Source organism: Pseudoliparis swirei, chromosome 7 (assembly GCF_029220125.1).
Source record: "Pseudoliparis swirei isolate HS2019 ecotype Mariana Trench chromosome 7, NWPU_hadal_v1, whole genome shotgun sequence".
Taxonomy (NCBI): Eukaryota; Metazoa; Chordata; class Actinopteri; order Perciformes; family Liparidae; genus Pseudoliparis; species Pseudoliparis swirei.
Genome location: NC_079394.1, coordinates 20,987,693 through 21,003,288, shown reverse-complemented (window position 1 = coordinate 21,003,288; position 15,596 = coordinate 20,987,693). Strand labels below are relative to the sequence as shown.

Sequence of the window (15,596 nt, the reverse complement as noted above, 5' to 3'; positions counted from 1 at the left end):
CCGTCTGAAATGCTGTTTGAAGCTACCCAACCATGTGTCTGATCAGCCAAGCCAGCCCCCATCTGCCACAGGAAATTAGCTCTTTGTCATTGGCCTGATATTCTCCTGTCACCCTTGACCTCATCCAATTAAAATCCACCAATCCAGCCCTCAGTTTTAAATTAGAACACTCAGTCTTTCCAAATGTCTGCGCTTTCAGCCAAGTGTCCCTCCATCAAATGAATTATGCAGCCTCTGATAACAGCTGTGAAAGACAACAACAACAACTTTCAATACCAAACTTGCGAATGGTGTAAGTTGTGTCTTTCAGGCTCTTCTCTCCTCTTGCTGGTTTTTAAAAAAAAAAACGAAAACTGAGAAGAAAAAGCTTGTTGTGAGGAAAGAAAACACAAAACATGCCGTGTTCGCCTGCTCTTTTTTTTCATTTGACCAAATGCCAGCCTGACACGAGAGAATGGGAAACATTTTGAGGAACAGCAATATACAGCAGAACACTCACACATGCCACACGTGCACAGTGTTTCTGTGGAATGTTACACCGTGTCTATTCACCGGGAGCGTTTCAATCGAGAATAGCTGTGCATGTGTGCGTGTTGGATGCAGACAGCGAGAGATGGAGTGGTCTGACACTGATGTATCCTTACAGAAATAGATTGTTCAATCTGTGGTTCAATCTTCTCGGCTCCACAAGGGCCCGACTGACAATGTTGACAGGGTGGAATAGTAGCGGGAAAAAATCAAAACATGAGGGGGGGGAAAACGGTGTAGCTATCGATGGATGGGAGACAGGTGAGGACAAAGGAGAAGAGAGTGGGAGAAGGCAGGTGAGAGAAGAAGAAAATAGAGTCGACGAACCTTCAGAAAGTAGATTGCAAAAGTGATTGTACCTGATTGTACAGGTCACCCTCTCGCTGTCGATTCATTTCTCATCGGGCGTTGGGAAAGGAGTGGGCAGCGTCCACTGGGCAGAGACGGAGCTGCCGAGATGCAGCAGAGGGATTTCAACCCACCTCTCCGGAAGCCAGCTCTCTCTCTCTGCGTGCGTCCTTGTGACTCGTTCTAACTCTGTACCTGATTCCTCTCCGTCGGCTCGCCCTTATCTTTGAAAAAACAACACAAATACAAAATAATGAAGCGGTGATTGAGTCTAAATGCGACAGGGGCAAGAACATCTTGCAGGTGTGCAAAGACAACAAGAGGGAGAACGTGGGTAAAGATACACAGAGAGACAAAGAAAGGGAAAATATACATGCCATTGTGTCGATGAAGACACACATTGATTTGCTATCATTCAGAAAACTCAAATTCAATGAACCAGTTCCTTACAATAGTCATTTAGCCCTCTCCCTGCTCTCTCTAATGAGGGTCTAAGGTTAAGCAATCTGCAAGCACCGTGACCGTTTATGTGTGTTTTACCATGTGTAGGTTACACAACTGCATGGGTCGGCATATGTGTGTGTCAGTGTTCCCTTCGCTGTGTGTATTAGTGAGTGTGAACAGCAGGAAAGCATTGCGCTCCAGTAAGAGCAGCAAAAAGTTGCTCAAGACTGTGTGTGTGTGTGTGTACGTGTGTGTGGTTACGTTGTGCAGGAAAATCCAGCTGTTCTCTCTAAAAATGAAACAACCAGCCTCCTGGCATGTGCAACGCACACACTCAGTGCGTTTACATGATGGTATAATTCGAATCTTGCTTTAGTCGGACTCTGCTATCTTTTGGGGGATCTGCTGTTATCCCAATATACATGGCAGTGAGTAATTTGAATCATTGGCCGAAAGCATGTCATATCCGATACGATAGGTGGCGCTGTTTTCATTACAACTCGTGGTGATACAGCCATTTCCGCTTGACCTCTTCACCACCACCAACAACAACCAACAACATCAACATTTCGAGAAAGAACCATGAACTTTAGTATGTTCAACTCCTTCAATACATTAAGCATAAATTCTGTCTGCTCTTCGGTCCAGAAATGTGTGGTGGCTCTTGTGTTCTCCATAGCGTTGTTTGCAGCGCCGCCACTCCCATAGCGCACTACGCGCTGCGCGTAGGTCACCAAGTCCTGAGGGGCCTCCACAAAATAGGCAACTAAAAAAATCCTCATAGTTCTAATAATTATAATGCCGATATTATTTCAGTCTAGAAATATTAGGCACCTTTTAGGCATGTATATCACAAAACAGGCAGAACAAGAGATATATTTAATCGCTCAGAACGATCGCCGTGGGTCACTCAGGGGGGCATCATGAAGGAGTTATGCTTAGGGCACCAACATGGTTAGCAGTGGTACTGGTTGTTTGTTTGTTTTCTGCCGGCCAGGTTCCCGGCAGTGACAACTTATCGTCTCTTTCGACTTCCGGGTCACGACATGGGAGGGAGGGAGGGAGGAGGGCGGCGGGATCTCAAGCATGCGCAAAGACGCAAAGTCCAGTTCCTCATCCAATTCACCGTTGCATGCCGCGATAGTCGAATTATCAACTGGATCGGATCGAGTTATCCAGGGGTGTTAATCGGATCGAAGTCGGACCGCACATAGTCGAACAAAGGTGTTTACATGAAACGGATAATTCGATTTCAGTCAGACTAAGCCAATAATTCGAATGCATGTAAACGCACTGACTGAGCCCATGGAGACACACAGTCACATGGCACCGCATTACAATCACAGATATATCCATTGAGGATGAAGCCTCTTACTCACCACTGGGGATTAACGGGACTACTGTGGAGAGGGTGAGCGGGTATAAATACCTGGGAGTCCACATCACCGAGGATCTGACATGGTCAACGAACACAGACACTCTGGTGAGAAAGGCAAGGCAGCGCCTCTACCACCTCAGGCAGCTGAGGAAATTTAAAGTTTCCCAGAGGATCCTTCAGTCCTTCTACTCTGGAGCTGTAGAGAGCGTCCTGACAGGAAGCATCACAGCCTGGTTTGGCAACTGCTCCGCTCAGGACAGGAAGGCTCTGCAGAGAGTAGTGCGTTCGGCTGAACGCACTATTGAACTACACTCCCACCCTGCAGGACTTGTACACCAGGAGGTGCAGAACCAGAGCCGGCAGGATCATGAAGGATCCTCACCACCCCAACAACAGACTGTTTCAGCTGCTGCGGTCAGGCAGGCGCCTCCGTAGTCACGCTGCAAGAACAGAGAGACTGAGACGGAGTTTCTTTCCTCAGGCCATCAGGACTGTGAACTCCGACCTCACCAGGACCCCCACATAGACCCACACAACTGCCCCTCTTAGGCACACACACACACACACACACACACTTACTGTAGATATTGTGTTGTTTTTTATTGTAAATAGTGTGTACTTGTTGCCCTTGCACATTCCTGCTGAGCATTGCCACTTTCATTTCACTGCACACCCTGTGTGTGTATGTGACAAATAAAACATCTTGAATCTTGAATCTTGAATCTTGATATAATAGGATTTGAATGAACTCTGCGCCCACTTGGTTGCTTCATCAGAGACAGAGTTGTTTAAATATCACACAAGATGAGGCTTTTTTTGTTGGTATGTCCGCTACAATTCCATCCAGCGCACTTTATTCATTCCTCAAGGGGCAATTTGTGGCAGGCTTCAGAAACACAAATACGCATACTTAATGAGAGTGGTCAAGCCACAGCTGGCCAACAATATCAAACACCACAAAGTCACATTACTTATGTCAGAAAGTGACAAATTGTTAATTGCGTTCATCAATCCACACATTTATTGGAAGATTAATGGCCTCTGGAGTAAAACCAAGCTTACTATTTGTTTAACATACAGGCAAATCTAAAACACACGGCAGGTCTTTGTGTTTTGAGGATTATTTTACAGCTGAAATGAACAACTCCTTGATTGGCCAGCGGAATCGATTGTTGTTTTGTTGGAACGGCTGATAAAGCGTGGACCACTGTATTGATTACGTTACCGATCTCGGTTGCCACAGTGAACGGCGGTTGGTCAACCTGGACGGAGTGGTCGGTGTGTAACAGTCGCTGTGGGCGGGGCTTCCAGAAACGAACCCGCAGCTGCACTAACCCCGCCCCCCTCAACGGAGGACTGCCGTGTGATGGACAGGCCATTCAGAAACTGGCCTGCACCTCACTGTGCACCGGTGAGTGGATCCCCGTCTGTTTGTATCCATATTTATGGTAATTGTGTCAATGTATTATATTTTACTGTGTTGTATCCATTTCTTCTTTGGACAATTCTGCTCGTTTGGTCCCAAAGTGTTCTGTCCTGAACTTCTACTGCACTCCACCTCTTTTTTTTTTTTTCAAGTTACATGTTTCCGCCCTATATAAGCTGCTCTTCATAAATGCTCTTGATCTCCTCTATTGTTTGTTTCTCATTCTTTTCGCTCGTTTACCCATTCTCTCCCTCCAGTGGACGGTGTGTGGATCGAGTGGAGTAAGTGGTCGGCCTGTGGGACGGAGTGTACCCAGTGGAGGAGGAGGGAGTGCAACAACCCAGCACCAAAAAACGGAGGCAAAGACTGCGACGGGCTGCTGCTCCACTCCCAGAACTGTACCGACGGACTCTGCATGCAAAGTAAGTTGACTGTAATGAATCTTCTAGAGCACAAGCATTAATGTATCTCTTCTAAATGTATTGAAGTTGTGTCTTATATATACTACCTAACCATGAAAGATGAGTACGTTCATTCGAACAAATGTCTCGCCGTGACTGCTTCAGATGGGAGTGGACTTGAAAGTGAATTGACCCTGGATAAGGCACGCCATTGGGGTGGTGATGCATGGTCAGATATTTAGCTAAAGAACGAGTGAAGCGTAACTTGACAAATGAATGGGTTCATTTACAGCACTGATCCATAATGACATCATCCCTGAATATAGTCAAATGAACCCTGAACAGGGAGGTTGTCATGTAAGCAATGTACTTGACTAAGCTGATATCTCAAGTATTTGTAATATTTTTCCTGAATATGTTAAACAATCAGGATTGATTATGAAATCCCGTGTCTCAGGCTCGTTGGTAGCCGAGGAGCTGGAGCGCAAGTCATAAAACTGCAATGTCTGGGGTTTGATTCTCCGTCAAATTAAGACAAAAGAAAATGTTTCATATAAACTGTCTTTCACTGAATAGACTGTACATCCAGCTGTAGACAACCCTTTATGACAAATCAAGTGCCATTAGTGTCCAGATAAACAAATTAAGTCTGTGGGCTTTGGCAATCTTTCCCAATTGGTTGTGCCGAGATACCCCAGCAACGTGCCGGCCATATTCTTGGACGCAATCTTTTCAAATGTCGTGTGTCTTTTATCCAGCTTGTGAGCGTATTTACTAGCGCAGTAAAGTTTGCCAGTTTTTGTCTTCTTGTTCCCAGACTTTTCATTACTTTCCTCTTTCGTCCCACCGCTCGCCCTCTTCATCAGTCTTCTCATCTCACTCTCTAGTCCTCCAGCAACCGCTGCTGACTCCTATCCTCGCCGCCATCTCTTTTGCCTCAGAACCGCTGGTTTTTACGCCTTCCTCCAGCAGCCTACCGTTCTCCGTTTTTAGAGTGATTTGTTCTTGCTCTGCTTTACACATGTACTTTATTCTTCTGTACACATTGTAGGTGATGTATGGGTTTGGTTTTTAATGGGTATCATGATTAACACCTTAGTTTGACCGCTTTCTTGGACATTACTCAAGACAAAAACACCCATGTATAAGTCATGGTAGATATTCAATTCATTTCAGTTTATTTTATATAGCCCAATATCACAAAATGACAAATTTGCCTCAGAGGGTTTCTATCGTAATCCCACTGCATAGATTGGTGGAGGTTTCTTTGACTCATAGCTTTTTTACTCTTTCTTGGTATAAAGTCACTGCAGCCACCATAGTTAAAGTCCTACCTGTACTTAAGATTTGTCAGCATCATTTTATTGACACGGACCAGGTACTTTTGGTGGCGAGGGCAACAAGGTAGGGGACTGCTGATTGTTTAAATTGCTGTTCTCACGATGTACACAAGGGTCAAACTCAGTGAAAGGAGGAAAGAAGAGAGATTAATGTGACAGTAAAGGATTGCCATCGGCCCCAGAAATCACATATTGGTTTTGTTGTAATGTATATTGATGTGTAACAATCATCCACACTCCCCAACACCTAGTGATTTCTGACACCAGTAAAAACAAGTGTGGTAGTGTGGTACATTTAAAAAACAGATGTAAAATGTGAGTCATATTGGCACAACTATAGCAGCAGCTGTTTTTCCAAGGTAGAGGCAATTTTACGTTTACTCTTTTATTTTACTTTTATGAATAATGAGTGATTGGCAGACACGCATCTGACATGACAAAAGGGAGAGAGAGAGAGAGAGAGAGAGAAAAGAGAGAAAGAGAAAGAAAAAATATATATAGAGAGAGAAAGAAAATATATATAGAGAGAGAGAGAGAAAGCGAGAGAGAGAGAGCACATTACAAACTTGTTCTTGTAATTATGCCACCAATTCTTTTTGGTCTTTCCTTTCGCACATGGCAGCCATACACTGTAGAGACTTGGATCATGCCTGCATGTGCCTTAAGAAGTTTCATTAAAGGGGAATACTCTCAGGACCTGCCAAGAAAAAAGAAAAATGTCTGCTGCCAAAAGAATATTAATAGAAGTATGGTTGTCAAGAACATCCATTTAGTTGACTGAGGCACTCTCATGGTATTATTGATAGATATTCTTGGGTTGCCATCACATTTAAGTAATGTTGACATATACACTACCGTTCAAAAGTTTGGGATCACCCAGACAATTTCGTGTTTTCCATGAAAACTCACACTTTTATTTATCAAATGAGTTGCAAAATGTATAGAAAATATAGTCAAGACATTGACAAGGTTAGAAATAATGATTTGTATTTGAAGTATTAATTTTTTTCTTCAAACTTTGCTTTCGTCAAAGAATGCTCCTTTTGCAGCAATTACAGCATTGCAGACCTTTGGCATTCTAGCTGTTAATTTGTTGAGGTAATCTGTTGAAATTTCACCCCACGCTTCCTGAAGCACCTGCCACAAGTTGGATTGGCTTGATGGGCACTTCTTGCGGACCATACGGTCAAGCTGCTACCACAACAGCTCAATGGGGTTGAGATCTGGTGACTGTGCTGGCCACTCCATTACAGACAGCATACCAGCTGCCTGCTTCTTCCCTCAATAGTTATTGCACAATTTGGAGGTGTGCTTTGGGTCATTGTCCTGTTGGAGGAGGAAATTGGCTCCAATCAAGCGCTGCCCACAGGGTATGGCATGGTGTTGCAAAATGGAGTGATAGCCTTCCTTATTTAAAATCCCTTTTACCTGGTACAAATCTCCCACTTTACCAGCACCAAAGCAGCCCCAGACCATCACATTACCTCCACCATGCTTGACAGATGGTGTCAAGCACTCTTCCAGCATCTTTTCACCTGTTCTGCGTCTCACAAATGTTCTTCTGTGTGATCCAAACACCTCAAACTTGGATTCATCTGTCCATAACACCTTTTTCCAATCTTCCTCTGTCCAATGCCTGTGTTATTTTGCCCATACCAATCTTTTCTTTTTATTGGCCAGTCACAGATATGGCTTTTTCTTTGCCACTCTGCCTAGAAGGCCAGCATCCCGGAGTCGCCTCTTCACTGTCGACGTTGACACTGGCGTTTTGCGGGTACCATTTAAAGAAGCTGCCAGTTGAGGACCTGTGAGGCGTCTATTTCTCAAACTAGAGACTCTAATGTACTTGTCTTCTTGCTGAGTTGTGCACCGGGGCCTCCCACTTCTCTTTCTGCTCTGGTTAGAGCCCGTTTGTGCTGTTCTCTGAAGGGAGTAGTACACACCGCTGGAGGAAATTTTCAGTTTCTTTGCAATTTCTCGCATGGAATAGCCTTCATTTCTAAGAACAAGAATAGACTGGTGAATTTCACATGAAAGTTCTTTTTTTCTGGCCATTTTGAGAGTCTTATCGAACCCACAAATGTGATGCTCCAGATAATCAACTAGCTCAAAGGAAGGCCAGTTTTATAGCTTCTCTCATCAGCAAAACAGTTTTCAGCTGTGCTAACATAATTGCACAATGGTTTTCAAGGGTTTTCTAATCATCCATTAGTCTTCTAAGGCGATTAGCAAACACAATGTACCATTAGAACACTGGAGTGATAGTTGCTGGAAATGGGCCTCTATACACCTATGGAGATATTTCATTAGAAACCAGACGTTTCCACCTAGAATAGTCATTTACCACATTAACAATGTATAGAGTGTATTTCTGATTGATTTAATGTTATCTTCATTGAAAAAAACAATGCTTTTCTTTGAAAAATAAGGACATTTCTAAGTGATCCCAAACTTTTGAACGGTAGTGTATTTCATACAAATTGTGAAATATAACAAAAAATATATTGACCCGACGGACAATTGCATTCAGCCAAACAATGTAAGTAGTCATGTCCCAACAACCAACAGGTTTGGCAAATGTGATGAAAGAGCCTTAATTTACGATGTGAGGTTCATGATACACATGCAAAAATACTTACAGTTATACATATCGCTCTCTTTTATGAGAATATATATATATATATTTATATATATATATATTATAGTTGCTTAAGATCTATATCAACTCCTGATCTTACTGATTTTATGATACCAGTTTTGTTTTACAGTGTGGGCTTTTATGTGATAGTTGTTAGTGATTTTAAATGTCCTTTTATGTTGATATAAATGTATATGTAGTTTTTGTTGTTTTTCTTTGACTGAATTATATTACATTATATTGTCACTTGGGAACTTAAAAGAATCATAATTTCAATCTCAATCCGGAAATATCGATGAAGTAACTCAGAAGTCCTGTTCAGAAGGAAGGAATCATGGATTGAGGGTTCAATGTTAAGATCCACGAGCACCAATGAGATGAGAGCTCCTGCACGTTCAACTCAAACAGCCGGCACGGAATAGCTCTGCTGGCACCATGTGCCAATTATATCACTGCTCTTCTGCTCACGAAACATTCACCTTCTCTCTCACAAAACTTCACCTTCTCCCTCACGAAACTTTCACCTTCTCTCTCACAAAACTTCACCTTCTCCCTCACGAAACTTTCACATTCTCCCTCACAAAACGTTCACCTTCTCTCACGAAACTTTCACCTGCTTCCTTACGACACTTTTGCCTTCTCCTTTACGAAACTTTCTCCTTCTCCTTCTCGCTCACGAAACGTTCACCTTCTCTCTCACGAAACTTTTTACCTGCTTCCTCACAAAATGTTCACCTTCTCCCTCACGAAAGTTTCACTCGCTCTGTCACGAAACTTTCACCTGCTTTCTTGCTGAGGGTTTTTCTCTGTTAACCGTAAGTTAACTCTTTAACACATTCACCATTGTATCACTAAAATGAATTGGTTACAATCCTCGTCTTTGAATTGGCCAGATATCACTCCACTACAACTCTGAGATAAATATTGCACTTTTTACTCCACTACATTTCTCCTGCACATCATCTATACAGTGACACTACAAACATATGATCATCTTATAGAATATGCAGTCAGTAGCGTGACATTTTAATTTAGAGCTGCCATCAGGCTGTCTCTGCTCTCTCGGCAGCTCAGTTGATGTGACGTATCTCCTGCAGCACAGAGCGCTGTGGGTCAGAACAACCAGAAAAGACAGCTGGCTTGCATACTTAGAAATGCAACCAGATGCAGTAGGACGTCCTGGTGTTTTTGGACATTCTGCATTTGACATACTCTGTACTGGGATGTACCTAATCTTGTTCTGGCATACTAGATATTATGGTAGTGTTGGTTTTAGAATGCACCCATGAACTGTCTGCGTCCACCTCGTTGATTGATTGGTCTGGCATCACGACATTAAGATGCAGTTTCTCGGCTTAAAAGCAATCGATCCGTGGAGCTTCGTCGTCAAGCTGCTTTCAAGAGTTTTCAAGCTTTGCTCAGCAAGTAAGGAGGAGTAATTACAACATGGGCATCTGCTATAGACACGATAGATAAATAGGTCACGGGATGCTCTAAATCAATTAAAGGTGTTTTTGCTTTGCATCGGCAAGAGTCAAATACATTTGATGGGGAAAATAGTTAGAATGAAGGCAATGTCGGACTAAAGATGTGAAAAAGAGATGGTCAGTGTCATGATTAAAGGAATCAAATAATGTAATCCGTCAACAAGCTTTGCCCGTAGGCCCATTATTGATGGAGGTTACTGTATATGCAGAGCCCTGCCCGCAACTGACGCAGTGTATTGTACTGTGTCTCTGCTCCATCTAAAGGATTCCCTGAGGCCTGTGAGGTATGGCCACAGAATATGGCATAAAACCTAGAGAGGTATGGATTTAGGCTCATTTCCCTTGATTGATTTTCTGTCTTTAAAATGACTCCACAGACATGGTTTTATGTCAGCACTAATGTTTCAGCTGTTTCCTGTAGCATTTACGGAAATCCATGAAGTGTGTGTGTGTGTGTGTGTGTGTGTGTGTGAGAGAGAGAGAGTGTTGGTGTGTGTTGTTAGTGGGGATTTCTGCATGCACAGCATTTCATAGCTGAAGTATATTTAAAAGGCTTGGAGTGATTCCGAGACCATTCTTCCATTTGGTTTATGGATGATGGATCTTTGAAAATGCTATCTTTACACAGACATAACATGCTTTATTGCTTGTATCTAAATGAGCAGTTATACACAAATTAATTTTTTCAGGAGTACAACAAAATATTTCCTCATTAAATGTAGAAAATATTTGAATTGAAACACTCAATAAACTACACTCTATGTCTGTTTGACATTTTAAACTACAGCTCTTCACACTCAATTTACAGGTGTAACTTGCACAGGTAATGTCAATGTAGAGGGGAGAGGAAATGTTCTAGGTAGTACTCAAGCACTCAAAAAGCACTTCACTCTACTCTCTCTATTTTTCTCTTTCTTGTTCCTTCTGCACCAACACCTCCCACCTCTCTATTAATCTCCTCCACCGTCTCTTGCTGCCCTTTTTTAAAGTTGTCCTGTTAAATCCTGAGAAGTAGAAATCCATTTGACCTCAATCCTGCCCGTATGGAGAGCCTCCTCTCTTTTTGTGTTTATTTGTTCATCAGTGTGAGTCTGTGTCTATATATTTGTGTGTGTGCGTGTGTTCTTGTGACAAAAGTTGTCAGTCTTTCACTTGTTCGTGTTTGTTTTATATATTTTGGCCTGTTGACATTGTTTATGGCACATTGATCTGGATTCCTGGACCAGATTCCGTCAGAGCTCCACTGTGTCATCCTTGAGAGCATGACATTTCCCTCACTACCGACTCGACGTGTGTGTGTATGTGTGTGTAGGTGCAACCATTTGTGTGAATGTGTGTGTCTACGTACCTCCAGAGCAAAGAAAATATGCCAGAGACACTGGCTGTTATGTAACTTTAGTGTTGGAATCGTGTTGTATTACACAAATAGCAATCATCAGAGTCAGCAGGTACTGCAGAGCATCAAACATGCCCCCTCCGCATTGAAAGCTCTCGTCTTCTTCATTCACACTGCGTGTGTGTTGGCTCTGACTAAATCACGTACACTTAATTTTTCCCGCCGGCGTGTTTTCGTATTTGTTTGAACAATTGTGTTCTTATTGAAACACGAAAACGTTTCTGTCTTCTGTCATGGCATGTTGCTCCGCTGTCGTCACGGATTCAGACACTTATCGGCGTGATATTTGTTAGGTGCAGTTGCATAAATGCAGTCATTTAATACAATGTTAAGAAATCCGATAAAAAACAGGGATGAAGTATTCAAATTCAGGCCCAGAGTAATGGTGCCCATCCCTTCTACATAGCAACAAAGAAACGCCACATCATGCCTCTCAACTGTGCACGTGTGTTACTATATGATGATATTTAATACATCACCCAGCTTAACATCGTCAGATTTTCTTGCCCTTTGTTGATGATCCGTGTGTCTTCCGGCTGGTCTGGCAAGAAGCTTTTAAGCGCACCATGTTGTTATGTTTGCGTTTATTAATTATACACCAGCACTTCAATTATACATCAGTACTTCAATTATACATCAGTACTTCAGCAGTGTGTCTGTGTCGGAGACCTTCTGTCTGACTAAGTGGATCACTCGGCATGACTCAGCAGTAACCGTCCTCAATTCATACTTTTCTTCATTTTCTGGTGATGGGGATACATTGAAATGTATTTTTCCTTTTGATATTGATCTGTGATCTAAGTCACCGAAACCAAATGTAGGAGAGAAGAAAAGGAAGAAAGACACAAAGGAACATGTTGAGGTTTTGTGTCCATGTCCTGCCATGTTTGTCCCATTTTATTTGACTTATTTGTTTGATTTTGATTGTTGTGTTCCTCTCCCTTCCTCCATCCATTCCATCCCCTTCTTTTCTCGTCCCAAGGTTCATTGTTTCAGATGTCAACTGAGACCAAAGAAAAGAGTGATTTGGGAATCCCATGTAAGTTGATGTTTTATGTTTTATCATCATCCATTTTCTTTTTGTCTTTCTCATTTGATTGTTTCTTTCTTAGATTGAGTGTTGACTTTTGGTTCATATGTTTAGTTGTATTGTTACATGACATCTTGAGTTACTTGATGAGAGTGTTTCTCTTGTCTTATGATCTATTCCCTTTATGCAATCTTTTTTCTGTGCCGATCAAACAAAACTCCTGAACCAGTAGCCTCACTAGTTGTAAAACCTCTGCTCTCAGACAAAGGAACTCACGGTGGAATATGCCTATACGATAGAAATATGAGCATTATGCCAAAATACTTATACTAGATTCTTAAAAAGGGATATGTCATTATTAGATTAAATCGTGAATTATGGGTTTCTATCAGAACATGTACATACTATGCACATGCTACATCTAGCAGTTCCTGTGTATTAAACAACAACAGCAGAAAACACATATTTGGGTTTTCCTCTTTCAAAATACAACATCAAACTCTAAAAATGGTATGTATAGTTGACATGACATAAAGCACATATGAGCTTTAATTGACAGGGTATGCCTTGAAGGACAATTAAAAGTACTATTGTATCATTATGTTTTCATGTGTGTGTATATATATATATATGTATATATACTGTATATGTATACATATATATATATATGTACATATATATATATTTGTATGTTTGGTTCTGAGATTCTACTAGAGCATAATTTAATATCTTGTGCAGGATCCCAGAGTTGTGCCTGTATTGTGGTGACAGAGTCCTTAATTAACTTGATTCTTTTTTCTTCCTGTGGGGGAGCAGAGAATCAATTCAGCACCAGTTCACTTGATTCACAATTTGAGTGAGTTTGATGCAGCTGTGGTCGTTTTGGAGAGTAGCCATCCAGCTCTGGGTCATTGCCAAAGTCGGCAGTTTGCCTTCATTCTGAACACTTGCTTTGTGTTTACAAGCGTTATGGGCTCACAGAGAACTCACTGGAATCCCACTACGGACACTGAGCTGAGTGAAAGTTGGATTTGGTTCCACTGATTTGACCAGCTCCCTCTGAATGAACAATCGCTAGGTCATGTGCATAATTTGTAGAAGAGAGATATTTTAAAAAGGAAGGCACAATATCACCTGACAAGGGGAATACTTTCATGATTCTTTGGGGGGTATGCAAGCCTCTAATGCTTTGTCCTCAAAATGAGATAATCGAAGAGTTTTCTACCAACACAATAATTGAACGATGGAAGAGAGCCATTTATTTAAACCGACCCTTTTTTTACTTCTCTCATGGCAGGAGCTCTCATCAAAGCAATCTTTGAGTGTCTGTGATGTGTTCTAATGACTCTCGTTCAGAGTGTTCTCGAGCAGCTTCATCATCCCAGTGGGTACTGGGATGATGACGAGTCCCGGACAGATACAGACACGGAGCGAAGGCGGGATGAGAAATAGAGCAGTCGTTGCTCATTTAGCAGATTGTCACTCTGGCTTTAGTATTACTAATTACATTCAGTCGCACGTGCATTGGGAGGTTGCATGAAGCTCACTAATCAACAAGCTGGAGTATTTAAAGATTGATATATTTGCATCCACATATCCATGTGGGACTGTCACAACCTGTGTGAACCCCTACACCAATGTCGAAAGTACTGGGCCATGTCCGTAGCGCGGCTTTGAGTCGGATTACGAACGCATTATTGATCACCTCCATATCTGGTTCGACATCCAATCGCTGTGTGAGCTAAATCTGATTCTGGATCCTCAGTTAAAGGGGCAATATGAAACATTACTGCTGCTCCAATGCAGATTCCATGACCGTACTATATTTGCAGAGAGATGATAGTGTTTGCTCTAGACTGGTGATTTGATAATTATGCTGAGATTTCAGTTTTCAGTACACGCCCCTCTCTGTTGGGGAATGCAACCTCCATACCAACAGGATTTAGTCTTCTCTTGAGTGTGGGTTCATGATTTTGGGAGAAGTGCGACCCGGTTCTGGTCTTAAACTCACCATGACCACAACAAGGCCTGTGGCTCACATTGCAGCTATTTGTTGACCGCTTCATAATTAAGAGCAGGACATCTCATGAATGAATACCGTGCGTCTTTATCCTCACGCCAAAAAAGCACACGCTAAAACTGTCTTAGAATTCTAATTATCTTATTTTGCATTTACACTCTAACGTATTTTTGTGTGTTCTTCTTTGAGACGGCTGTTTGTGTCAGTCAGAGACCAGCTCAGCTTGAGAGGAAGAGAAGGTTAGGAAGTGGCTGAGCTGGAGATTTGTGATTCACGTTTGTGGCCAGCAGACATTTAAAGAGGTCGTAATGTTGCTCTCAGTTTGATAAATCAAGTTGCACTCTTTTCACTAAATAGCGGCAATTGCACTGTATTGCAGGGTTGTTACACAGCACATGCAATCAAATGACTTTATATACCTGAACAGTTGTTTGTTGTCATGGAATTAAACCTGCTGGCTTTAATGACTCCATATTTGAGTTGTGTTCCTTCCCCACTACAGAAGATAAGGACGGACACATTTCCAAATGAGTGCTCACGTTCTCTCTCTGACCGTTCATCCCTCCCAGAGCGGATGTGTGTGTGCGACTGCCAGGCCTGCAGTACGGGTGGTGTTTGCATGTCCGTGCCAAGTAAGATCAAAAAGGCTGTTGAATGAGCATCGAGTCGTGATTGTTTACAGCTCTGCTTTGGATGCTGATCACAGAGAAGATAGAGGCAAGCTAAGCTGAGTTATCCTTGTTTCCCCTATTCTTTAAATCCTCTCTGTGGCAGATTGGAGAGACTCCATCAATGACAACAAGCCCAGCCAATCAATAGACAGCATTTCATTCTGAGGGAGGGGAACTGTGATGTGAGCCCATGTGTGTAATCAACTGCGGGTTAGAGTCTGTTTGTATTTTCCTCAATTTTTGGAACCCTAAAGCTTTATTCGGCACAAAGTTTGGCACAATAAAGCAGTTACCAACTGGATGCGACCAAATTACTAGACCTTTTTTTTTAATTTTTTATTTTTTTTATAATTACAAAGCTCATTATTATTGGGCACAGTGAGCCACCGCATTAGCCAGTCCACTCACACATGCAAACTGTCTCTCTCACTCCTCATGACAGTACATTCCAATTTGGCATGTGCACAATGAACACTGGCTAAATATTGT

The 15,596-nt window shown here is 42.2% G+C and overlaps 1 protein-coding gene across 1 annotated transcript in view; it reads left to right on the top strand.

The window, feature by feature from the left end:
- The window catches only part of LOC130196108 (netrin receptor UNC5C-like), a 174,350-nt gene extending 159,078 nt beyond the window's left edge, over positions 1–15,272 (top strand). The window contains exons 6-9 of the mRNA XM_056417971.1: positions 3,942–4,109; positions 4,382–4,546; positions 12,369–12,425; positions 15,211–15,272. Coding sequence (XP_056273946.1) covers positions 3,942–4,109; positions 4,382–4,546; positions 12,369–12,425; positions 15,211–15,272 — 452 coding nt within the window. The remainder of the gene's footprint in view (positions 1–3,941; positions 4,110–4,381; positions 4,547–12,368; positions 12,426–15,210) is intronic.
- Positions 15,273–15,596: the final 324 nt, after the last annotated feature.